The sequence below is a fragment of the Salarias fasciatus genome (genome assembly GCF_902148845.1).
Source record: "Salarias fasciatus chromosome 23 unlocalized genomic scaffold, fSalaFa1.1 super_scaffold_20, whole genome shotgun sequence".
Taxonomy (NCBI): domain Eukaryota; kingdom Metazoa; phylum Chordata; class Actinopteri; order Blenniiformes; family Blenniidae; genus Salarias; species Salarias fasciatus.
This window is the reverse complement of record NW_021941230.1, coordinates 6,580,916-6,605,520: the sequence shown is the minus strand read 5'-3', so window position 1 is coordinate 6,605,520 and position 24,605 is coordinate 6,580,916. Positions and strand designations below refer to the sequence as shown.

At 48.9% G+C, this 24,605-nt stretch overlaps 1 protein-coding gene across 1 annotated transcript in view; it reads right to left on the bottom strand.

Annotated features, from left to right (window-relative positions):
- The window catches only part of LOC115383969 (Krueppel-like factor 7), a 33,397-nt gene extending 17,062 nt beyond the window's left edge, over nt 1–16,335 (bottom strand). Inside the window, exon 1 of the mRNA XM_030086204.1 lies at nt 16,217–16,335. Coding sequence (XP_029942064.1) covers nt 16,217–16,318 — 102 coding nt within the window. The 5' untranslated portion in view covers nt 16,319–16,335. The remainder of the gene's footprint in view (nt 1–16,216) is intronic.
- Between the last annotated feature and the right edge of the window lie 8,270 nt (nt 16,336–24,605).

Below are 24,605 nucleotides of genomic sequence, written 5' to 3'. Positions count from 1 at the left end.
GTTTTTGGGATGAAACCACACACGCCAAATATGAACGACGGGAGAAGAAGGACATTCATGTCGACGGCCAGCCAAGTCGCATTGCTATTCGGGTGACTGATAACTGTAAAACTAGGAAAATACGGACAGGAAGTCATGACAATATAGAAGAAAACGTTAAAGACCATGTCTAGAAGAACTATTTCCTACAGTTGTGGCTAGCATGTGCTAGCATCGCTACCGTTTATACGGAAACAAGTATCAAAGGGTTTCTCACATGTTATATTTCTCAAATTTTGACTGACACAGAGTCAGAGTGCCTTCAAAAAGTTGCGCTGAGTCGGAAGGTTTTCCAAAAACTTGCAACTTCCCCGGTTTCCATGGAGACAGAGTCGGAGCACTTTGAGAAAGTTCCATTTTACCCCACTCCTACACCGTGACAGACTGAGAATTTTCTACCAATTTTCAAAAAGTTAATTCCTCCCCTCTTTTAAAGGTGCTGTCGGCAGGATTTTGCTAATCAATGCTAATTTTTCTGTGTCTTCTTTGGATTAAATGTTAGAGTATCCATTGATAATCCTTTAGGAGTGTAGCATAACTGCACTACCGCGAGGGCGCAGCGTTTCCATCTGTCTCTGTTCTGAGCTGAAAAGGAATCTTGACAGCTCCAGGTATCTTTGACCAATCAGAAGAGCAACTGAGGCTCTAACTGTGATTGGTCGAGGGGCGTTCGTCGCACGTTCTTGTGGGAGGGGCTTATCTTGCGTAAGGGCGTGATGTCAGAGAAAACAGGACAGGATTGGCTGTGCTGGGTTTCAAATGGCCATCTTAGATGGGTCAAATCGCCATCTTGCTTAGGTAACCCTAAGCAAGATGGCGGAGATGCAGAATCCTGCCTACAGCACCTTTAACAGAGAATTACATCATTATTAAAAAGTTAGATTTAATCCCATTTCTACACAGGGTGGCATCGTTTTCAGAAAGTTCCCTTTCCAGCGGCTCCGATCACTGTTGCCGTGTAAACAGACCCCAATATGCTACAATTTCACTTGAAAACAAGTAAACAAGACCAAAATCACATATCTTAAATAGTGTTCCCATGCATTCGCTTATAGAATCGGTGAACTGATGGTGTTTGAAGTTGAACGCTGCCCGTCGGTATATTCGTGTTGTTTAATATCAACTTAAATGACCTCCCACTCTTTGCATTCTCTTCTCGGAACATCCTATCTAATCACCATTTAGAGTGAAAACTTTGAAATTGGATGTCTTTCAGGGCGACACGACGGCTCTTGTACCAACTGTCACAAATCCGAAGACAAAAAAAAAAAAACAAAACAAAAAAAACCCGAAACCCCTTTTGTCGCCGTCGTGACGAGCCGGTTTATTTGTCTGGTCGGTTCTCTCATGTAGCGGGAGTTTGATTACTCATTTTAAAAGCGAGTAACATTCATGTCATGGATGAATTAGCGTAGGCAACCGCCGCAGAAATTGCTTCTTTTCTTCTGTTGTTTTTCGCGTTCCGCTGACAGACAGTGTGCGTGTGTTTATTTGCCAGTCGCCACGCTTTTATTCAAATCACACAATGTCATTGGTCACAGAGAGCGAGGCGGCCTCGGTTTTTTTTTTTTTCCCTTCACGGGGCGCGACTGCAACACCTCCTGTGATATCTAGTCTGATTAAAATCCCTCTGAAAAAAAATTAATCACAGCTTCGCCCCACAGGTAGGCGCCGATCGCGTCGCCCCCCTCGCATCAATGTGAAGATCTCTCATGCAGTGGGGGGGGGGGGAAATTGCATTATCCTTTGTTTCTTTTGATTTCGCCGCTGTATTTGGAGGGAAAGTTTGATTCAGGCTGTTTACGCGGCCAAAACTTTCACTGCGTTTTAGCCGTCCGTTTACACGACGACGGCGCGATGCAACTTTTCCGACTCGAAAACACTGTTTTACGTATAAGCGGCGGCCACGGTGTTGATTTTCGAGCGCGTCGGCGCAGACGTGTGTGTTTTATCCCGCCGCGGTGTGTTTTAGGGGTCTGTGTCTCCCATTGATCCGGTGAGCCGGGGCCCAGCCATCACTTTGAGGTGACAGCTAAATGACCAGTAGCCTCAGGCGGCGGCCATCTCGCCAACAGCCTTTGTGTATTCGCGCGCGTGTGTGTATGAGTGTGTGCGTGCGCGTGTGTTTGCATCGCAGCATCTAATCGATACGAAATGATACCGTGCAGGAGCTCATCAGCGGTGGCCGTCGCAGCTGACAGAGACGGTAATCTATAGCATCTCTGAGCAATACTTACACAGCACCCCCCACCATTACCAACACACACACACACACACACGATCTAAAAAGGCTCCTCTGTAAGCTCCCCTTCAGGGTTTCTTTTTTTTTTTTTTTTCTTGTGCTCCTTCCCATGCTCCCCCGGATGGAGAGCAGCGTGGCATCATGGGGCAGATCCCAGCAGAGCGAGAAACCCGCCTCCGGGGCCCAGAAGGCGAGGAGAGGCGAGCGGGGAGATAACGCCTCATTTTCCTCGACACTGATCTGAATGGTTGCGTGCCCCTCGCGTCGCCGCGTTGCTCTCGGTAGGGGGGGGTCGTTTTTGTCCAGGAGGGATCCCGGAGCAGAAACCACCAAGACAAAGAGCCACAGGGGGGCGAGAGGAGCTAATTTATCTGCCGAGACAGGCGAGAGATGAAGAAACAGGCCTCGGTACAAAACCACGCAAAGAATTACATTTGGGGGAAAGTTTATAGAGACGGGGGAAGGGTGACGGATGACGGCGCGGCGCGGCGTGCAGAAGCCAAGAAAAATGATCCTGCAGAAACGCCACAGACACCGGTAAACCCCCCCCCCCCCTTCCTCCTCCACCAGTCCTCATTGACTAACGGCTCCATCTCTCCTGGCAGCCGGGCCTCACCTAGCCGCAGATAACGCGCTACGGAAACGGCTTAATTACACACGCGGCCTTATCAGACAACATTAGCTTCACGGTAATAATCAGAGCCCGCCGTCAGCTGCCTCCGTCAAAGCCTGGCGACGCAGCACCTCCGGGCGCTTTTTACACGCAGCGCGGGCTTCAAGCTGATAACAGACGCTGCCAGTTGTTAAATCACAATTTGCTGACGGAGTTTTGGGGGGGGGGGGGGGGGGGGGGGGGGGGTAGTTGGGAATAATGCACATTCAGTTGTAAATCTGACACCTCCTTTATACGCAGTCAATTTCTGTTTGGATGGCTGCACTAATAGACCCAACAGGGCCTTGAAAACAGTAATCAAGAACCGCGTTCTGTCTCTTGCTTGTTGGGATTCCGAACGCCTCCTTTCAACAGTTGCTCTCTTTTTTATGGCGCCGGTTGTGTGCGGCACATTTCCCCACTCGGCCCCTGAGTTACAGGAGGTTTCTTTTGGTTGTAAACGCCACACGTGTGTTTGTGTGTGATCTTCGAAGCCCCTTTCATCAAGCAGGAAAAACCACAACGATGGAGCGAAAACCTCGTGACCTCCGCCTAATGGAGCGGAACGACATCTCCCGACGCCTTCCCCCGAGCAGACAACAACAGAGAGGCGTGCGTCCACGTCGGCCTGACTCACGGGACGCTCCCCGCCGTCTCTCGCTGCGTAGCAACTTGAGTGCAACACGGACGGGGAAATACACCGACGAATCGGTGATGCGGCCGATTTCAGGTTCACCAAGTGGCTGCCGAGACCGATTCAAGGGAAACCGCTTCACGTTGGCTTGGGATCGAAAACATGATCCCCAAATGCAACAAAAGACTGGCCCATCTTGAGACAGTTCATGAGGACGATCAGTTCATTTTACAGTCTTGGAGGAAACAGAAATCCAAGCACTTTCTTCTGCAGGTCACACACCGAGCAGTTTTTATCTGTCTGAGACGAAAGGTGGACAGGCTGCGGTTTCAAATCCGTGATCTTGAGTCTGACAGTAGGAGGGGTTCATGTAAAGCTGTTGTCACGGTCGTGCGACCACAGACAGCTCCGGTTAATCTCCTGACGGAGTCATAAGTTTCACGACCGCCGTCTCACTCCGTGAGCTACAGCGACCGCCTACCAGCAGATACGTGGCAGAAAATAACCGTCAGAGCAACGTCTGGACCAAAGAGGTCTATTTCTGGTTCGTTGCACTGGGGGATTTGGTTTATCTTGCAGATTGAACAACCTTGGAGCATTTATAGCCAACTGTTGTTCCCAAATTCATTAAATCCACAGGTTAAAAAAAAGGAAAATCGTTTGGTTTGGATTATTTATGCCAATCGTAGCTCTTGTTAGCATTCCTACAACGTTCGGGAAAGATCCGAGCTCCATCAACTGTTTTGACACAGCACTAAATATACAGCTCTTGCCAAAATATGCCCATTTTTGCTTTAAGCAATTTTATACAGCAAGTTGACATATGACTGTCTGTGCTCCCGGTGCACACATTTGTCAAGGTGTTTGTCTTCGACAATAAACAACCGCTGTCACATTCGGATAATCCATCTTACCGCACAGACAGAACGGCGAACGTATCGTCTAAATGCCCGAAAAGTAGCCCGGCGGGTAAACAGATTGAACTGGTGCGAAGACCTGCCGACCTTGAGACGCTATTAGGACGTCTCAGGCTGGGGATACAACAAGTGCACCGCGCATAAAGACCTCTGCCGTGCCATCTAAATAGCTCGTGACAAAGTGTGGAGAACGTCTTTGTTCTGGTATTAAGTCGAGGATAAGAGAGGTGAGGGTGAAATGGGATGAAGAGAAGTCGCATCTCGAGACTGAGGACGGCGGCCGGCGGAGGGAAAGAGGAGGGAAGGAGAATAGCAGGGCGTGGAGGATGAGGGTGGCGGCGGCGGCGGTGGTGGGGTATAATCCCGGCGAATGGAGCCGTGTTGCACTCGCTGGGGAGGGGAACTCTGTCTCTCTTTAACTGGATTTGGGTGAGCTGCTGTTTATCGGCGTATGAGTCGCCAAGCGCTCCCTCTCAGCTGTCAAAACCATCCTAATCTAATCAGGAAGCATTTCAGCCATTTGCTTTTAACACGGCGGAGTGCAGGGTGCACGTTGGTCGTGCCTGCGCCGGGAGAGGGGAAAAAAAAAAAAAAAGGGGGGTTTTCGGGGATGGAGGAGGTCGGCGGCGACAACACTGGTTTTTCCACCGGGGTTAGCAGCTTGCGGCAGGATTTGGGGAGTCGGCGCGCCGGATGTGGGGACCCCATTGTGTGCGGCGGGGCTGGCTAATCTTCATTACCGCACACAATGATGGGGCAAGAGAATGGGGGGCCTTGGCTGAAAAAAGGCACGGAGAAACAAAAGAGCGGCGAGCAAGCGAAAAGAGGAGGGAGGAGGGCCGAAAATAATAGAGGGGAGAAAGAGAGAGAGAGAGAGAGAGAGAGGGGAGAGATAAAGGGAACAGCCAAGCGGAAAAACTCTGCTTCCTCCTCATACAGTGCCAGTCAAAAAAAAAAAAAAAAAAAAAAAAAGAGGGCCGCCGCTCGGTACCCCGATCACGTCCACAAACCGTGAAGTGCAACTGTGGCGCCGTGCCCACACTGATAAGAGCCAAAATGGTTCATTCTTACATGCATCTCAGCAGCTGAATGAAAGGCCACCTTCTTTTCTCTTTCGCCCCCCCGTCTCTGTTTACCCGGCGTTTCGCGAGTGTTGAGTAACAGCGTGTCTGTCATTGGCTTTGTCAGTCATTACAACACTGAATCTCAGGGTTAGCTAAGAAGGGGGAAACAAAAAAAAAGAGGGTGGCGGGGGGGGGGGGGGGGGGGGGGGGGGGGGGGGGGGGGGGTGTTGAAGACGTCAAGCGGGGGAAAACAGGCGCCGAAAGCAGGTCAGTGGCACGAGGTGGATTGGCTCAGGGTCGCAGACGTGTTGAGGGAGCGTGTTTGTTGGGAGTGGGGTGTGGGGGGGGGGGGTCTGCACGGTTACGCAAGAGCGCGAGGATCCCGTGCACCCGAAAGTGTGCAAACAAGGAGGTGGGGCGCTGTCGTTCCGTCTTTATTCCCACGGAGACGCTTTCAAAACAAACCTGAGCGACAAAGATTAGCCCAAGCCGCTTAAAATATTGAAAGACGTTCCACCGCCGCCGCCACCGCCACCACTACCGCCGTGGGCTCTCCTCCAAGAGATAGCGGCGAGCGAGGCGAGGGAGGGAGAGAGCGCGCACGCCAGTCGTTTTGAGGATGGGCGGATTGCGGAGCGGCAGACTGAACCCGCTCACCCCCTCCGCCGCCGAGCGTTTCGGCTTTCCGAGCTGGAAGCGCCAGGACTTTTTAACCCCAATTTCATCCCGACGCCGCACGGCCGCTCAGCCGAGTGTCGGGAACTCATTGACTTCGGCCTTCGGGGTTCGCGGCGCGTACATGCGAGGGCGAAAGGCTAAAGCCCCCCCCGAATAAGAGCCGTGTTAAGATTCGGGGGTTAAAAGTTAAAGGCTGGCAAATTAATGCGCGTTAAATTAATGGGAGGTCGGGGCGGTTGCGGCGAAACGCGGGCAACGTCGGCGCCACTGTTTATGTGCACCACCTGCTCCGCTGAATATTCAAGAGAAAACTCACACGCACACACATAAACTCAATAAACTCTGTCCCTCGTTCTCTCTCTCTCTCTTTCTTCTACACACACACACCAATGAAAATTATTGATGTGCTCTCTTATAAAACAGTGGCTGCTCCCTGAAGTATTCCTGGCAACATCGCGGGCTGAAAATAGCTGCCGACCCAAATAACTTTCCCCGCCGGAACGGAGAAGGAGCCAGACCACAGCCACCGGCGACTGGCTTTACTAATTGGCGTCGTTTTACAATGAAATAATATCTGGGGCAAATAGACGGAATAACACACGGCGGTAAAACCGGGAAGGCGCGAGGATGCGGCGTCTAGTCGGAGGGGGAAAAAGCGGGAGGCGGCGCGGGGGTCGGGCAGAGGGTGGGGATGCCTTCCTTCTTGTTAGCATAAGTTATCAAATTCTCTTCCCCGGATATGCGCAAAGGGGGAATTGGGTAGTGAAACATTAATGTGACACCATCAGTTTAGTTAAAAGACGGGGAAAAACATCGGCAGCGGGGGGTTACTCAAGTTTTCCCTTTTTTTTTTTTTTTTTTTTTTTTTGAACACTGGAATTTGCTGATATTTGAGTTGAAGATTCCCAGATGGAGAGTCTGTTTTCACTAAGTCAGCATGGAATGATGGGATTTGAAAGACTCACAGCAAAAAAAAAAAAAATATCCCACCGGTCCGGGTCGGATGTGGCGGCCTTTCTGTTGCTGCATTTGCATGTTTTCCCTGCGCAAACGAGGGCGAACTGACTCATAAGCTGCACAAAGCGTAGAAGACGGAAGAAGGCAATAGATCAATCTATAAATCAAAACAACTGTCGTCTGCATAGAACGTTACCTCGAAGACGAGCACTTGCCAGGATGAAGAACAACACCGATTTAACCGCAAAAAAAAATACAAACCTCTTGATTTATCGCTTCTTCTCAGCAACAGACAACAGAAAACAGCATCTGGGGATTTCCTACTTGTTTGATGAGGCAATAAACTTATTTTGAGGGGAAGATTTAAAGAGATTTAAAGTGCGGACGACCTTTTTTTTTTTTCCGTTGTCTTCCAGGTAGAAAACACAAACAATTTTCCACATCCTGACAAAATTAAACCATTTTTCTTCTCCCAATGTCGAACGCTTAGGTCAAACAAACTCCCACTTTCTGCTAAAGTATCACACACACACACACACGCGCACACACACACTCTCACATGCCAGTACTTAAAGAGAAAGAGAGAGGGAGGAAGGCATAAACACAGATGTCTTTTGGCAGTCTAAATCTTAATTAGCACCAGGAGATTCATCTAATCAAAGGGTTGCCAGCCCATCATTAAGGCTAAAACACACAGCGCTCTCCTCACATACCAGGACGGAACAATGGGAAATAGAGGTGTGCTGTCACGCTGATGAATGGCTCTTCCCGCAGGTCTCATTAAATCACAGAAGGGCACTTCCCAGGCCGTTCAAAGAGTTAAGCAGGGTGCAAAATCTCCTCACCTCCTCTGTCTGTCTGCTTTGACACTTTACACTGCTATTTTTTTTTCACCCTCCCCTCTCCCCTCAAGTGCCTTGTGTTAAAATAATATTTTTCATAGTGGGGAAAAAACTGCGCTTTCAGGCTTTGACACACGAGCTAATCCCGATTCCAACTGAATCTGTCTGCTTTTGAGGATACAAGACGTATCGTTTTCAGACAACTCAACCCTGCAGGGGCTTGGAACGAGTCGAACTGCATGACGTACACAGTTGGCTTGTGATATCAGTGTCTTTAGGGTAATCTGGAACGCAGTTTAATCTTCTTTGGAATTTAGCATCGGCTATTGACAATGGGGAAACAGGTTTTTTTTTTCAAATCTATTTCTGATCACCCATCTGATTCCTCAACTTTTGGTTTTTGAGCTGCCAAGAAAAAATGCTCTGTAACCTTTGAGAAACATGAAATGTTAGTCAAATGGGGAAGTAGATTGTCTGGAAAAAGCTCAAATAATAGGAGTCATATAAGGGACAGGGGTGTCTGCCATAGGGTTATGGTTGGATGGTTGAGGGTAGAGTAAAGTTAGGGTTCGGGGTTCTTTAGGGTTAAGGTCTTTCCTTGACCTTTCCTGAAAATGTTTTTCTTTATTAATCCCCCTAAACATAACGTGAAGTGCCTGCCTTTGATTGCGACACCACTGACTGATTTCTCGGAGAAGCTGAAGATGACGTAAACGTGGAAAAGGTCACACACACACAGCAGGTGGAAACACTCGCAAGCCGGATTTGCATGTTTGGAACCACAAAAGTCAAATCTCGAGGGCCGACATGCAAAGTTCGCTGCAGGCGTGCTCGTACAGACCAACTCTGGAGCGCACACATCGAACTGGGGTGTGTGTGTGTGTGTGTGTGTGTGTGTGTGTCGACTCAAGGCGGACATCTTTACTGGGCACCTTGAAAAGCTGGAGTAACATCCTCCTAAAACACTCCGACGGAAGCATCCGCGCGCCGGAAAAAGTCGTCAAGCCCCCCCCCCCCCCTCAGCTGTGATCTTCACCAATGACTGTCTCGCTTTATGAACCGTCCAACTGGTCTCAAAGAGCGCCATGTCCTTGCGGCTGTCACCATCAAGAGCCGGGGGACGTGATTGATGACTGGCTTCGGATGACAACAACAAGCAGCCGTGTTTACTCAGGGCAAATTGCCCTTGTCTCTCCGCCCCCCCCTTTCCATCTCCTTCCCCCAGTTTCAATTTTTCTAGAGAGAGAGAGAGAGATGGTCCTCCACATGGCTAGATCTCTGGTTCCTGGATGGCTTGGAGTCCCTCGGGGTGGGATTATCACCCCCCCCCCCCAGACTGACAGCTAGACAAACAAATAGGCCAAAGCAGATCTTCCCGCTTGCCAAGGCTGCCTAGCAACAGGTAGGAGGGCGGATGGGATGTAACACTTGGCGTGTGGCAGCCAATAATTGCTATCAAATGCCTGGACATTGTGCGGACGTGCAGTCATTATTAAAGCCGATGGGTTTCCGAGTGTGTGAGCAGAGTCGACGAGCAAACAAATTACGGTCCAGGGCGAGAAGATAAGAAGAGCCCGTCCGCGGCAAAGAGGTGTTTTATACAGTCATTTATGACTATATCGAACCGCCATTTAGAACGAGTCACGGGAAGTAAATACAGCACACAGATCATTGTAGAACTTAAAGGATTCGAGGATCTAGAATATAATAGAATAGAAATACTTTATTGATCCCAGAGGGAAGTTCTTTAACGACTGGATGTAGCTTCCATACGTGGCGCTTTCTATCCAGCAGTGTAGGGTGTCAGTGTCTTGCTCAAGGACACTTGCAGGAATGAAAACTACAACCTTTAAATTGAAAGACGACCACTCTACCAGCCAAGCCACAACCGCCCCATCGATAGATTTTCCACCCATGGATGCAGCTACCCGAATCACCGCTCCCTGCTTGGTGTCTTCACGCTAAGCTAACATGATGCTAACTGCATCCAGAGTTTGAAAGTCATGTTGAGTTTCTGAGGAATGGATTCCTGACAGTCAGAACAAGCAATCATTTAGAAAAAAATGCATTCAACATGGAGAACATATGTCTCTGCGGCAGTTTTAAAAGGCTTTTACTTAGTTTTGTGACAAATTTAGAAGATGTTTCCTCTCCGCTGAACTCAGTTTAGCATAAATGCACTAAACAGGAAGACTACTTTCTGATACGTACTTTTATTGTAAAAAAAAAGAAAAAAAAAGAAGCCTTTCCTCAGTTTTGTGACACATTTTGCCAGCGTAACTCTCCCGAGTTCAACTTTTTGTGAAGACATTGACTTTAAATGAGAGTCAGAGGAGGGCGAACCGAACGAGGCGGCTGTGACACCGTCAGAAAAGCGAGCGCTGCGAGACAAAGATGGAGCGGGAATAAGTCGGCGGTGATTCCAAAGCATGAAACGTGTGTCTGAGGCTCCTCTTCCATCTCTTCCTTTTTCTCTTCCCCCCCCCACCCCCCTCCACCCCGCGGTTGGTTGCCAAGCCGGATGGCGGCAACGGAGCATGTCGGATCACTGTAAGGTGCTGTAACGGCTTCCCGATTTCGCCTCAAATGATGTGAAAGTCATTGCCAAGCCATGTGTGCCGGCGAGAGGCGAAAAAAATGACTGGCTCCTCTTCTCACTGTTAATCAAACCTGGGGTGGCAGAGCGTTTCGCAGACGGAAGCCATACATAAAGATGTGCTTGTTCACCACTCTCCCTCCTCCTCCTCCTCCTCCTCCTCCCTCCACTGCTGCTTGCTTTTTCTTTTTTTTTTTTTTTCCCTCTCCTTCTGATGGGCCAGTCACCGGCGTCAGACAAATGAATACTTCCTCAGCCGTCCTCTCTTTTCATCAGCAGCTTCCCCGCCTTTTCATCAGCGGCCCATAAAGCGTTGATGGAAAGCGGTAGCCGGCACCTATCGCCTGTCGGCGCTCGGCCCCCGGCTCGCCTTGAGTGATGAGGCGGAGGCGGCCGGGTTCGACTCCCGCGGCGGGGATGGATGTTACTGGGTCAGGGGGTCGCTCGCACATCTCATTACGCAACGTACACGCAGAACCTAAACACGTCTCTCCCTGTAAATCACGTTCAAATAATAAAAATCCGGGCTGGAATTCCTGGAAAACAGCGAGCGCCGTCTTCTTTTGGAGCCAAACTGAGATTTTTTTTTTTTTTTTTTTTTTCTGCTGTTCCAGCTCATTTATCTGTTGATACTAATTATGCGAAGATGAACTCGCAGCTCTTTGAACACGGAGTTATGAGTCTCCTGCCAATAAACAGAAGAGAAAGTCTATTTTTTTTCTTTTATTTCTCTGAATCGATGCGTCGAGCAATAACACTTTTTAGGAGTCCTGCAGAGATGGGCTCACAGAGGCGTTCTTTCACGGCCCCCCCGGCCCGACGCCGTGTCGAACCAATCCGACGCGGCGGCCGTCTTCGCGATCCTCTGACCGCTGTGTCGGGTCGGAGGCGAGGGAATCGATCGCGCGCATCCCAGCGTCATGAGGCGACTTTTCTTGGGAGACAATTAACAGTCTGTTTCTACCGGAGACTCGATTTCAGGAATTCCACATCTTGATGTGACATTTTTAATCATGCCTGGAATACAAAAAAAAAAACAAAAAACTACCGCCACGAGCTCTGTTGAGACAAATAAGATTAAGTCCCAGTTTGTCCTTCCGCCGCCTGCCTGGCTAGAATGTTGAACTGTGCCCGTTTACAGGATTGATTTAATTTTAATTTGCATAAAATTACGTCAAATAGAACGCCGGGAAAAAAAAAAAAAAAAAAAAAAAGGTCGCGAGGAAGATCGGCCGTCGCTGTCGGCGTCGTCCTCCTCCGCGAGGCCGTGCGGTTTGAGTTTAGCGTTCTCAAAACGTCGTCCGTTCTCACTGGAAACCGTTGCATAAACCGCTGAGTTCTGACTCGCTACCTGGCAGCCATTGTGTTTGAAAAGTGTGTGTGTTAGTGTGTGTGTATCGCACGAATCCCGAGCTTACACAACCGCTCTGCGGAGATCAAAAATCCATACTGTGCTAATTCTATAAGAGGAAAGTGGGAGAAAGACAGAAAGGAGGAAGAGGAGATGGCTTGGGGGGGGGGAGGGGGGGGGGGGGGAGTGGGGGGGAGGGGTGGGGGGGCAGTTGGCTGCGCTCCCCCAGCATGTGTGTGTGTGAGAAAGCAGCTGTGGCCTACAGAGGATTACATAACATACCGAGACACCGACGCACTGGCATGCACACACACACACACACACACACACACACACACACACACACACACACACACACACGGGCCTGGTTATAGATGCATATGGATAGCCGCAGCTCCACTGCAGAGGCTACGACTCCGTCTTACTCCGTGTTCCTCTGACCCCGACCTCCGTCAGAACCCCCCCCCCCCACACACACACACACACACACACACACACACACACCCCGCCATCTATCTGCATCCGTGACTCTCTCCCGTGAGGAGGAAGCGGCGGGTTCGAGTCCACCGGACTGTGAAATGTAAAAAACCCCGCAGTGGCGGGGGAGAGAATGTGCGTGCTCGGCAACTTCCTCGACCCCCACCGGTAGACAGGGCTGCCGCCTTCGCCGCCGCCGCCGCCGCTGAGAAATGCTGTCGAGCCGTGTCTGAGCACGTGGCGCGTGAAGCCGAGCGCTCCTGATGCCGCATTTAGAAGCGCCACGTGCAAATCAGTCCACGTATCGGAGCCCCGTAACGCGCCGGGGCTGCAGCGGACAGGCGTTCCGCTGGGGTAGCATCGGTCTGCAGGGAGGACGGACGCGCTGGAGGGCACGGACAGTGTGTCCCGAGGTCGGTGGCGTCCGGTTACACGTCGGGGTCAAGCGCCAAGGGTGACGGCGCGTCGTCACAGCCGGGCCCAGATGTTTCAGCATCTGGCAACATTCGAGCGAAAACGGAAGACTTCCGTAGCGTTTCGGGCGGTACTTTCGACTGTCTGATGGAAAATGCAACTTTTTGAAAACGCTCCGGCTCCATCCCTGTAGGAACCGGGGAAAATGTAATTCTTTGAAAGTGCCAAATCTTAGAAAACACTCCGACCCGTCTCTGTTCGGGTGGAAATTGCGGAAAGCGCCGCTATTTGAAAATACTCCGACGCTGTCTCCATGGCAACAAGGGGAAACACAACTTTTCGAAAATGCCCCGACTCCGTCTCTGTGGAAACCGGGGGAAATGGAACTCTTTGCCGTTGCAGAAGGCAAGTCTTTGAAAACACTCCTTCTTGGAAAGGACGGCAGAAAACACAGCTTTTCGGAAAACACTCCAACCCCGTCTCCAAGGAAATGAGGAGAAACGCAACTTTTTGAAAATTCTCTGACTCTATTGCTATGGAAACGGAGGGGAAAAAGCCACTTTTAAAAACAGCAACTATAATGAAAATACAACTCCAAAGTGCAACTCTTCGATTCCGACTATCTACATCTCCACGGAAACAGGGTAAAACGCAACTTTTCGAAAATGCCTCAACGCCGTCTCTTTCTGCCATTGCTAATATGTACAGTGTATGTGTACACGAGTGTGTGTGTGTGTGTGTGTGTGTGTGTTTGTGGTTTCATTGCAGAAACAACCAGCAGCGTCAACATGGAGGCCCGGCACGCTAACGACGTCGTTTTCAAAACGCCGTCGTGTAAACGGCGGCTAAACATCTGAGACATGCTTTGCGGTGGATTTCACTCGGCGCCAGCTCGCAAAAGGAGCCTAACAAGCTCCGGGAGCCGCGGCCAAGACAACAAAACCCGTCCCTCTCGGTGTGATGTTCTGCGAAAACAACACGTGTATCCGGCGGCGCCGCGAGGCCTCGGCGGATGACGGGGGGAAGTTCTGAGCGGCTCCGCTTGTTCCGGATCCAGCTCTGAACAGGCCGACTGTACTGGGATTTGGAAGCCAGACAGCACAGTTCAGTTCTGGCACTATTAAGGCTCCAATAATGGAACAAACAGCAGCCTCAGATGTGCCATTTGCAGACCTCCAAAAACACTTTACTCCTGTTTTTTTTTCCCCTCCCCATCCCCCTATAACCGGCTGAATCATGCCTCACAGACACCAACAGGGGACACAGTCATCACTCCTGCCATCGCATCTCAGGGACCCATTTAGGGGGGGGGGCCGACGACAACGGCCTCCTATCTCGCCATCAGACTCTCCTCCCCTCCTATAAAAGCATCAGATTCTAAATTGTGCCTGGGAATACAGAGGGGACCGCTCAAAAAAAATAAATAAATAAATAAACGTCTCGGAACAAAAGCTTTTAAGGCGAGACGCGACTCATAATTCCTGTATTCACCAGGGCTCGCTGGCATCTTCATGCCAGAAACATCTCGGCACTGTGAGGGAGGTGGTGGGGGGGGGGGGGGGGGGGGGAGGGTCGTAATCCTGTGTGATCTTCTTATCCAGAACGAGGCGGGCACTCCAGCGGTCCAAAACGGTCCGAGCAGTTCAATTAAATCAACACTTTCGGGAGCAGGGGTGGATAAAAGGTGGCGCGGAATAATTAGGAGGTTTGATGCGGCCGCAGCAGGATGTCCGTCTGCAAGTGGCGTTTTTCCACGTTTTTATGTTAAAAAAACGCATCGTTTTCACAAAAACCTCACAACTCCCAGATCAGCGTTTGATTCATCGGCATGATCAGGGCATTTAACTTCTGTCAAATGAATTCACAATTTGTGGTTTTAACACTTTTAAACCACGACGAGTTGTGCTGAAGCGACTGCAGTGGTTGCGTTTCCATGGAGACGGAGCCCAAGCATTTTCAAAAAGTTCCACCTTGGGAACCGTTTTTGAAAAACTCCACTACACCCACTCCTGGAACCAAGTGAAAGTTGTTTTGTTTTGTTTTTTGCATTTTCTAAACAGTGTTCACGGCCACTAATAGACTCCACATAAAAGAGCTTTCCCAGTCTTTTACGCACACACACACACACACACACACACACACACACACACACACGCACAGGCATTATTGATTTTTATATGCAGCCGTGCGATGAGAAACAGGAGAGAGACACGCACTGCATATGGCACACGTAGGCCCATTTAAAAAGAGAAAAGAAAAAAAAAATCCACTGACAGCCAAAGCAGGGAGTTGGAGACTTGTTATGAAAAGATGCGTCGGTGGTGAACAGTAGGATGCCAATTAGGCTGCTTGGCCACGACGAATGGATCGGCGGTCACGCACTGCTTTCTCTCTCTCTCTCTGTCTCTCTCTCTCTCTCTCTCTCTCCTCCCACTCTTACATATGGGGGAGACAACTGGAGCTCCTGCTTCACGAACAATACCGGCATCAAATTTCCAATGATTTTTTTTTTTCTTTTCCTTTTCTAGACAAGTGCAGCAGAAAGCAGCAGCAGCAGCAATGCAGGTGGGCTGATTCAGCTGATGGAGAACAAGGATGTCCCGTGCATGTGAGATGAAAGTAATCTACTTTAAAGTGGAGATTTAAACAGTGTTTTGTGCGTAAAAAGCGCAAAAAAAAAAATACAGATTTAACACTTTTGTGGGATCGCGCTTCTGTGATCCGAACCACAACTTGGATGAAGGAGGGTAAAATGTGGAAAGCAGGTGACATTTATCCACTCGCCCACTCATTTTTTTTTCCTTCTCTTTTTCTTGAACATTTTCCATCCCCACTCGTGCGCTAAATGACGGTACACCGCCAGACATGTTCGGGGAAAAAAATCTATAATGGATAAGAATCGGGACTTTCTCCCCACGCGGGGAGGCTTCACAACTCAGTAATACGAGGGGGGGGGGGAGAGGATGCGGATGTATTATTCACGAGCAATTCATTCCCCGTTATAGTGTTCCGAGTCTTCATCTCTCCGAATTGCGTTTGACAGCTTTATTACGCGGCCGCCCGCGCGCTCGCGTCTTATCCCACTTTGCCCATCTTTGAGAAATATCTCACACATAATGGATTTGTTTAAAAAAGAAAAAAAAAAAAAAAACAACCCCTCTTTTATGTCTTCCTGTGAGATCCACGCCGGGAAAAGTTGCCGGCATGTGGCCACGCACAAGATAACGCACCAAAAAAAGCGTGATCGATACGAGAAAAGAGGGGAGGGGTGGTGGGGGGGTGGTGGGGGGGTGGTGGGGGGGGGGGGGGGTGGTGAGGAGGGATGCGGCTGGAAATGAAAAGTTGACGCGTACCTGCTGCCAGTTCTCCTCCAGGGAAGGCATGGCGGAGAAGTAGCCGGTGTCGTGGACGAGCTGAAGTTCCTGAAAGATACTGTGGTCCGCCAAGACATCCATGCTGGCGCGCGGTGATGGAGGAGTAAAAAAAAAAAAAAAAAAAAAAAGAAAAAAAAAAATACGCACGATCCACAAGAAATTACGCCTTCTCTCCTGGCTCTCTCAGACCACTACATCCACTCCTTTCATATTAGTCCTTAGGAGGAAAGATTAATGGCTCGCTGAAGGCGGCTGGAAACGTGGCGATCGGGCTCCCCGCGCCGGCGCGCACTACCGGGCTCGGTGCGTAAAAAGCGACTGGGAGTGATGGAGGCTCCATGCGTATCCGTGTTGCCAAAATAGACAGCGATAGGGAGCCAAAAGAGGGGAGGAGCTCGGCTAAACGAGGAGGCGTGATTTGGTTTGTCAATCAAGCCTCCCCCCCCCCCCCCGTGTTGGTTGTGGGGGGGGTTATTAGAGGCGCGGCGGAGCGTGGAGCAAGGAGGGGGCGGGGTTTTACGCGGACCCGGCGCGCGGGGATTGGCCCAGGCGCCACGTCTTTCATTCCAAATATGGGCTCGATAGGTGAGCTATTTATGGATGGGTATATTAGATTTGGAAGAAGGTCTGAAAGGCTAGTCTGAGAGGAGAAGCCGTGGAGTAAACATCATGTGCGCGCAGGCAGGAGCCGGGAATAGGATGTGGATGTTTAAATAGTGGAGACGTCTCCTAATTGCTGTCCTGTTCAGGACGATCGGCTGTAAAAATGTCAGTTTTCATGATGTGACAGGCCAAACTGAGGTTCCAGAGCCACATGTGGCAACGCAAAGACACATAAAACTGCATTCAAATCAAAGAAAAACAACAAGACAGGAAGAAAACAAAACACGTTTAAAGGCAAAAGGCAAATAAACATGTTTCTTCTCATCTTAACATGTATCTCACACTGATTTTTAACAAATGGAAAGCAGGTAAAACAGCCAGAAGAGAAGAAATCTGGTGAAAATTGATAAGTTGGTTAAAAAAAACTCCTTCAATAAACGGAACAAATACTGAAATGAGTAAAACTGCTGGTGTAGCTTGCTTTATTTGCAGAAAAAAAACAAATGGAGAAGTAAAGATGAAGCTTAAAGTAAAATAAAAGGAAAAAAATAAGGAATAAAAGTTGTTGGTATCAGTAAAACAGCCAGAGGAGCTGGAACTGCTAAAAACGGATACAATAGTTAATAAAAAAAATACAAAAAAATGATTAAAAACTATAAACGGACAAAAAAAGAAAGACAAAACATGGGAATAAATTGGGAAAAAAACAGTTTTCACAGTTAAAACTGCAAAAACAACTTAAGAGGCTAAAACAGTTTAGATATATAACATTTCTAAAGCCAGAAATTCCTTTTAAAAACTATTAGACATGACCACAAAAGTTAAAAATGTAAGAAGTACCTGTGACCCTTCACAAGCAGAGCCTCAGTTTTGTATCTAAAGCATTTTGTTTTAGATGGAAAATCATGATATTTTAACAGTTTGTGCAACATGAATGATAAACAAGTCTTGTTTTGTTGTTCATGATGCATCTTATTCGCCAACCCCGTGTAGATTTAGAGAAATGGTAACATTTTGACACCGTCTCACACAGTGCTATACACTGTAAAACCCAATAAGTTAACTGAACCAAAAAAAAAAAATAGTTGAAAGTGATTACATTAAAAAAATTGTGATAGTAACTCAATCTTTTAAGTAAAAGAAAACCGCTTTTTTTTCAGGTAAAAGCTGCTTCGCTATTTTAAGTGAAACTTACTCAGTTTGAGTAATCATAATGTTTTTTCAGTGACCATTGCTAATAAAAATTAATGTAAATTTCGTTAAATTATATGCAAACTTCCGTATAATGAAAAAAAAAGTAATTCAAACTCAAAACAGCAAGCTCAAGTACTTAAAAATTTCTTTGAAACTGATTACATCAATATTGTAAAGTTGCTTCAACTCAAAACACACAAAATATGAGTGAACAATAAATCTTGAGTGCAATCTGAAACATCACACCACAATGCTTGTCGAAAACTGTTCGGCAAATCAAACACTTCGAGAACTTTGGGAGTTCAGAGTATCATGCCACGCGCAACTTGTGTATATGTATGTATTTGCCTGCAGGTCTGTAATCTCATTGCAGTGGGGGGGGGGGGGGGGGGGGGGGGGGGGGCGTCACATGATTTCCACGTGGCGTTCCGGGACGACGACGCTCCCGCTGACATTCATCCACCTGACACACGGCCCCCTCTTCCTCCCCCCATTAACCGGCGTCTTCCTCCTCTGCCTCCCAGACACGTGACCAGAGCACGCATATGCAGCATCCAGACGCCCTGAAATATTCAGGAGATAAGTTGTGTTGTTTTTATGCATTTTTCATGCAGTTTGCGCGGATCGGCCGCGGGGCAGAGACGTGATTATTTCGGTCAAATATGCCGAGGACGTCGGAGGGGGGAAATCTGCTGAGTCGTCAAAAAACGGCGGGGGTATCCCGTCGCCGTGTCCCAGGTGGGACTGGGATCATTAAAGAGCAAATTTACGCAGACGACGTCCGTTTAGGTGCAGATTTATTTGTCGTCATTCTTTGTGTCGCGCATGTTTTGGCACAGATTAATTAAACTTGTATTTGTTTTTTTGTTTTTTTGTTTTCCCTCTGCTTGGTGAAATATTGCCGGTGTGAGGCGGATTTACATCCCAGACGGTTCCTCAGCCCTCACTGCAGAGGAGGGGGGGGGGAGGGGGGAGGAAGAAATACGGCCGGAAGGACAGCGCCGGCTGGATCAGCACCCGAACGAAGGCCTCCGGGGGACCGGCGCCACATAAACAACGGGCGACGGCGACGTGACGACGTTCCGGACTGACAGAGTTAGTGCACGGACGAGGTCGGGGTGGATGGACGGGCCAGCAAAACGCATAATACGTACATATTTACTTGATCTGAGGCTCCTCCCTGCTTCAGGTGGCAGCAGAGAGTCGCCGAGGTGAATGGTCTCTGTTCCGTCTGTTGCTTTCCTGATTGAACTGAAGACAGGCCAGGTGAAGTGTGTCAAACATATGGCTCAGGGACCGAAACGGGTCAGAAAAATAACACCCATTTACATGGATAATGTTTATTTAAAGGTGCTGTAGGCAGGATTTTGCTAGTCAATGCTAATTTTTCTGTGTTTTCTTTGGATTAAATGTTAGAGTATAAATTGATAATCCTTTAGGAGTGTAGCATAGTTGCACTACCGCGAGGGCGCAGCATTTCTATCTGTCTCTGTTCTGAGCTGAAAAGGAATCTCGACAGCTCCAGGTATCTTTGACCAATCAGAAGAGCCCCTGAGGCTCTAACCATGATTGGTCGAGGGGCATTCGTCACACGTTCTTGTGGGAGGGGCTTAACTTGCGTAAGGGCGTGATATCAGAGAAAACAGGACACGATTGGCTGTGCTGGGTTTCAAATCGCCTTCTTCGATGGGTCAAATCGCCATCTTGCTTAGGTAACCCTAAGCAAGATGGCGGAGATGCTGAATCCTGCCTACAGCACCTTTAACAGAGTCATGACACTCTGGTGGAAACACCGTATTTGTCCATCTACTGAGCATGTGCAGAAGAACTGTTTACGACAGACGTGTAGTGGCAGATTGGAAAAGTTGCATTTCCCCCGTTTCCTTGGAGATGAAGTCTTAGCATTTTCCAAAATTTGCATTTTATGCCATTTCTGGGAGACGGAGTCGCACCGTTTTCAAAAAGCTGTGTTAACCACTGTTTCCACGGGGACGGAGTCAGTTTTTTTTTTTCCACAAAAGTTGTGTTTACTGCTGTCTCCTCAGAGACGGAGTTGCGGCGTTTTCAAAAAGTTGAGTTTTCTGTCATTTCCATGGAGATGGAGTCGCAGCATATCCAAAAAGTTGCATTTTCTGATAGTTTTCACAGAGTCGGAGCATTTCCAAAAAGTTGTGCTTTCAGCTGTTTCCACGGAGACAGAGCGAGAGCGTTTTCTGACATTTGCACGGAAACAAAGCAAAGATTTCAAAAGTCTTGTTTGTGGACGTTTCCATTTTCAAAAAGCGGTGTTGACCACCGTCTCCCCGGAGACTGAGTCACAGTGTTTTCTAAAAGTTGCGTTCACTGCCGTTTCCGTAGAGACGGAGAGCTTTCAGAGAATTGCTTTTCCGCCGTTTCCGTGGCGATGGAGTCGAAGTGTTTACAAAAAGCTGTGCTTCCAGTGCCTTTGAGCATCGCTGTCATGTCAACAGACGCCCAAAACGCGACAGTTTTTCACCGATTCCGTGATGTCAGAGCGTTTTCAAAAAGTTGCATTTTCACACATTTTCGCCATTAGCCTATCTTCACTCATGGGCGTCTCCCCGTTGCACCCTGTGGATAATTTTCCTCTTTTTTTCCCCCCTAGAAGTCCTGCAGATAGCCCGTTTCTGCTTTTTGTTTCATTCCACAAAAAGATTTAAGCATCAAACCCGCCAAGGATTTACAGTTTTATCATAAAAAAAAAAAAAAAAACGGCGCCGGAAATAATCCCAACGGGCCGTTAAAAGAAACTTCTGATGTCTGAAGTCTCCCTCATCTCTCGGCATAAAGTTTTATCATGGGTTTAATGATTAAGCGCTTATATATGAATCCACATGCGGGCTGCATGTGTACAGCAAAAACAATAAAAAGAAAAAAAAACGACGAACGAGTACACTTTACATATTTCGCCGCGTTTAAATTAATCTCCCGAGTTACGGCGTCGAGCCGTGTTAAAGCTCCCCTGCAGAACTTTGTTCTACGAGATCGTCAAATAGTTTTGCTTTTAGCGGCGATCCAACCCTCCCTCCCGCCGGACTGCGCCATGCGCCAAGCCCTTGGCCCATGCATATCGTAGATAAAAAAAAAAAAAATAAGTGCTCGCCATTATCCACGGGCACGCGGCGTTATATTGTGGATGCTGACATTGCTCTTACCTGGCAGTCGGTGCTTTTTACTGTATTAATAATGGAGCAGGCGCCATCCATCACGGGGATATGAGGCTGCTAATCATGTCCGCTCCCTGCATATTCAACTGCTTTTCATCGGAAAATACCGGGGTGGAAGAACGGAGGGAGAACCGGAACAAAGACGAGCTGGGGTTTGGGGTGGGGGGGGGGGGGGGGGGGGGGGGGGGGGGGGGGGGGGTGGACCGACGGAGGGGAAGGAGATGGAAGGGGACAATATCAATGTGCTGAACACATGACAGATGCCCTTGGCCTTTTGCTGAATGGCTTCCCCTGTTGGCAGGAGTTAACCAGTGTATTTAAGCAGGACAAGACGAATGGGACCTCGACTAACCCCCCCCCCCCCCCCCACTGCTCACTGAACCGGCCCATTTCTATTCCAACTCACAACCCTCCCTCCCTCCCTCCCTCCCTCCCCATGTGGGAATGCTGATACGGCGAGCTGACATTGCCTCGGTTAAAAACTTCACAATGTTATTGTAATATCCACTCTTCACCACCCCCCCTGCCCCCCCTCCCCCCACCCCTTGCTACTTAGCATTTAGACTCACGAAAACAAACACTTCGCGTCTTTTTAATAAAGCCCAAATGTTGCGAGACGGACGATTTTATTCCCCTCCAAATGGTTTCTCATAATTCCACCTAAATTTCTTAGAACAAGCCATTTTAGGGGGGGGGGGGGGGGGGGGGGGGTGTTGTGCAGAAAGGAGCACCTGATGTTTACAACAACAACACGCTTCCCCCAGATGGCCTCGCCGTCCATTAGCCCGCCGCAAACCGAGGGGACCTTGAAGCGTCGGTACTTTTGCTTCATTTTCCCTCATTTTCCCGTAATATGACGTCCGCATATTCTTTCCACTTTCCCTCCAGTTAAAATGCTCTCAGTGTAATGTTACGATAACCTTTATGTTTCCAGGAAATAAAACGGCGTCGCCGTCTGTCCTCATAAACAGAAATCAGCACGGAAAAGGTCTTTTTCAACCCCCCCCCCCCCCCCCCCCAGCCTCCGCCTCTTATGATTGATGGAGCTTGTTAAATAAAGATAAGATTTTTGAAAAACGTGGCGGGATGCAGGAGAACACCTCCACGCCGGAGAAGGTGGAGGGGTGGATGGGAGAAGAGTGATAATGAGAGCTTCGGGGCTGTCTGAGGTGCAAGCTCCTTCACCCCCCCCCCCCCCCCCCCCCCCCCCCCCCCCCCCCCACCACCACCACCCGCCCGAGGAGGAGCGGGTGGAGGAGGAAGTGCCCTCTCAGCTGGGTGACGTTTGATGCGCCAGGAAGAAGCGAGCGAGCGAGCGGCGGCTGCTAAGTGCCAATTAGGCGGCGATGAGTGGGAGTGGGATTTTCCCTCCGTTTTGCCGGGGAAGGAGACGGGGAGGAAGGAAGTCGCGGAGAAGCGAAACAAATAGGGCTTAATCCCCGTCGGTTTCCTCCGTCTCTCAGTCGAAAACGCCGGCGCGCTCTAATTCTCGTTTAGCTCCGTCTCCGTCCGGGCCCCGGCCCGACAGCGTCACGCCGCTCGCCAGGCGTCCAATTAGAGGAGCGAACTCATCTCACACGTTCGCTTCGCGACGCGGGAAACGAGAAGGTAGGACGAGGAGAGGGGAACTCGTTTTCACCGATCGGGCGAAGGAAAACGTTAGCAGGAGGTGGATCCGCCACGGCGGGAAGAGGGAGGATGCTGGGAGGGGGAGGGGCATAAACCGTCATTTGATTAAACTGAATTAAGTTTGTGAGTTCTCAGTCTTTTCTTCAGGCAAGTGGGTTTTTACCTCTGTGCTTCTGTAGAAAGTAGATGAATCAAGTTAAAACAATGGATTTGTTTTTAGGGCCGATGCCGACACCAATTTCTTTTCCCATCACCCTCACCTGATGGCCGATTATGGACCGCTGATTTTCTTGAGCTGATATTTGGCGCCGACACTGCTTTTGCTCCATCAATTTACATCAAGAAAAGACACAATGGCAACACATATTACATGTGTCAAGCTTAAAATGAGAAATATTTATTGAACAGTAAAGAATGATCACAGCTTTGTTCAACTTTACGCAACATTCTTTAAAATGATCGAAAAGTGTTTGGTGCTTTTAATTATTCAAATAACGCCTGTAAAATAAAATAAAACAAATATTTATACATCATTAAAAGAACGGAGGCATTGCACTCAAGAAGAACAAGCAGCACAGTGTGCGTGTCTGTAAATCATGCCAGGGAAAAATAAATCTGCGAATCCAAGCGCGTATCGGCCAATGCCAATATCGTTAAAGAAAAACAAAAAAAACTCAACTATCGGCCCACTGTATCAGCCGGTCGATATAGACGTCAACAAATGTCAATTCTTGCAACTTGAAAGTCCAGAATAACCAACATTCGACCACATTTCACCACCTGATATGAAGCAAATGTGAGCGGTCGCTGCTTGATGTACGATTTGACGGATTTTGGTTGTGTTGGGAAAGTTGTGTCAATGTTTTGTATCTCATGTTGTAAAAAACAGGTGAAAAGTGGAGATCTCCAGAGGAAAAGACCCCCTGGATGTTTTGTAAGTCACAACACAGTCATTTCAAGACATTTATACAGAGAAAAACTAAGTGTTTCGCATGAGAAAACAGATGATATAAAGAAGGAAAAAAATTGCTTTCAACAGGAATAAACCTGCAGAACCAGGTTCAGAGGTGGAGACTGTCTTTTAGAGCATTGGATTCAACATTCACGGACGGTGTCGAGCCAATATTGATAAATTCAAATCTACTTTCAGTCGGTGACTTGGCATAAAAAGCAGGATCGGCCATGACGAGCAATAATGCACTTTTCTCCCCGGGAGCTATGGCAACCGCAGTCGTAATGAAACGGTTGACCTTGTTTCTGCAAAAAGAAGACGTCTGCATTATCTTAATTCAACACCTACAGGTGCACGCGTACATAATCGAGACGCGCGCTTTCCTTTTTCCTCCCGCTTCGCACGGACGCGTGCAAGGAGCTGAATTACCGTGATGGGACCGGCGACGGCTCCCGATGTCGAAACCGTCGCTCGTCATCGGGGGTCACCGCCGATGAATGAGCCTTTTCATGTCCGAGCTCCCAGTCAATCTTGTTCCTCGGCTCCCCGGCGCACATCTGAGGCCCGAGTAATTTCCGCCCCCCCCCCCCCCCCCCCCCCCCCCCCCCCCCCCCCCCAGATCCGCCTGCGCTGCACCGCGTTTTGTATATTCATGTGTGTACTCTCCTATCTTAATCCTAGCTATTACTCGCATGGCTGGCCATGTCAAGGGGAGATTTGCTCACTCACAGTGAATGGGCCAATATTGACAGCACACCCGCCGCATCAGCGATCGGTGTTAGGGCTTAGCCGGCGTCAGATT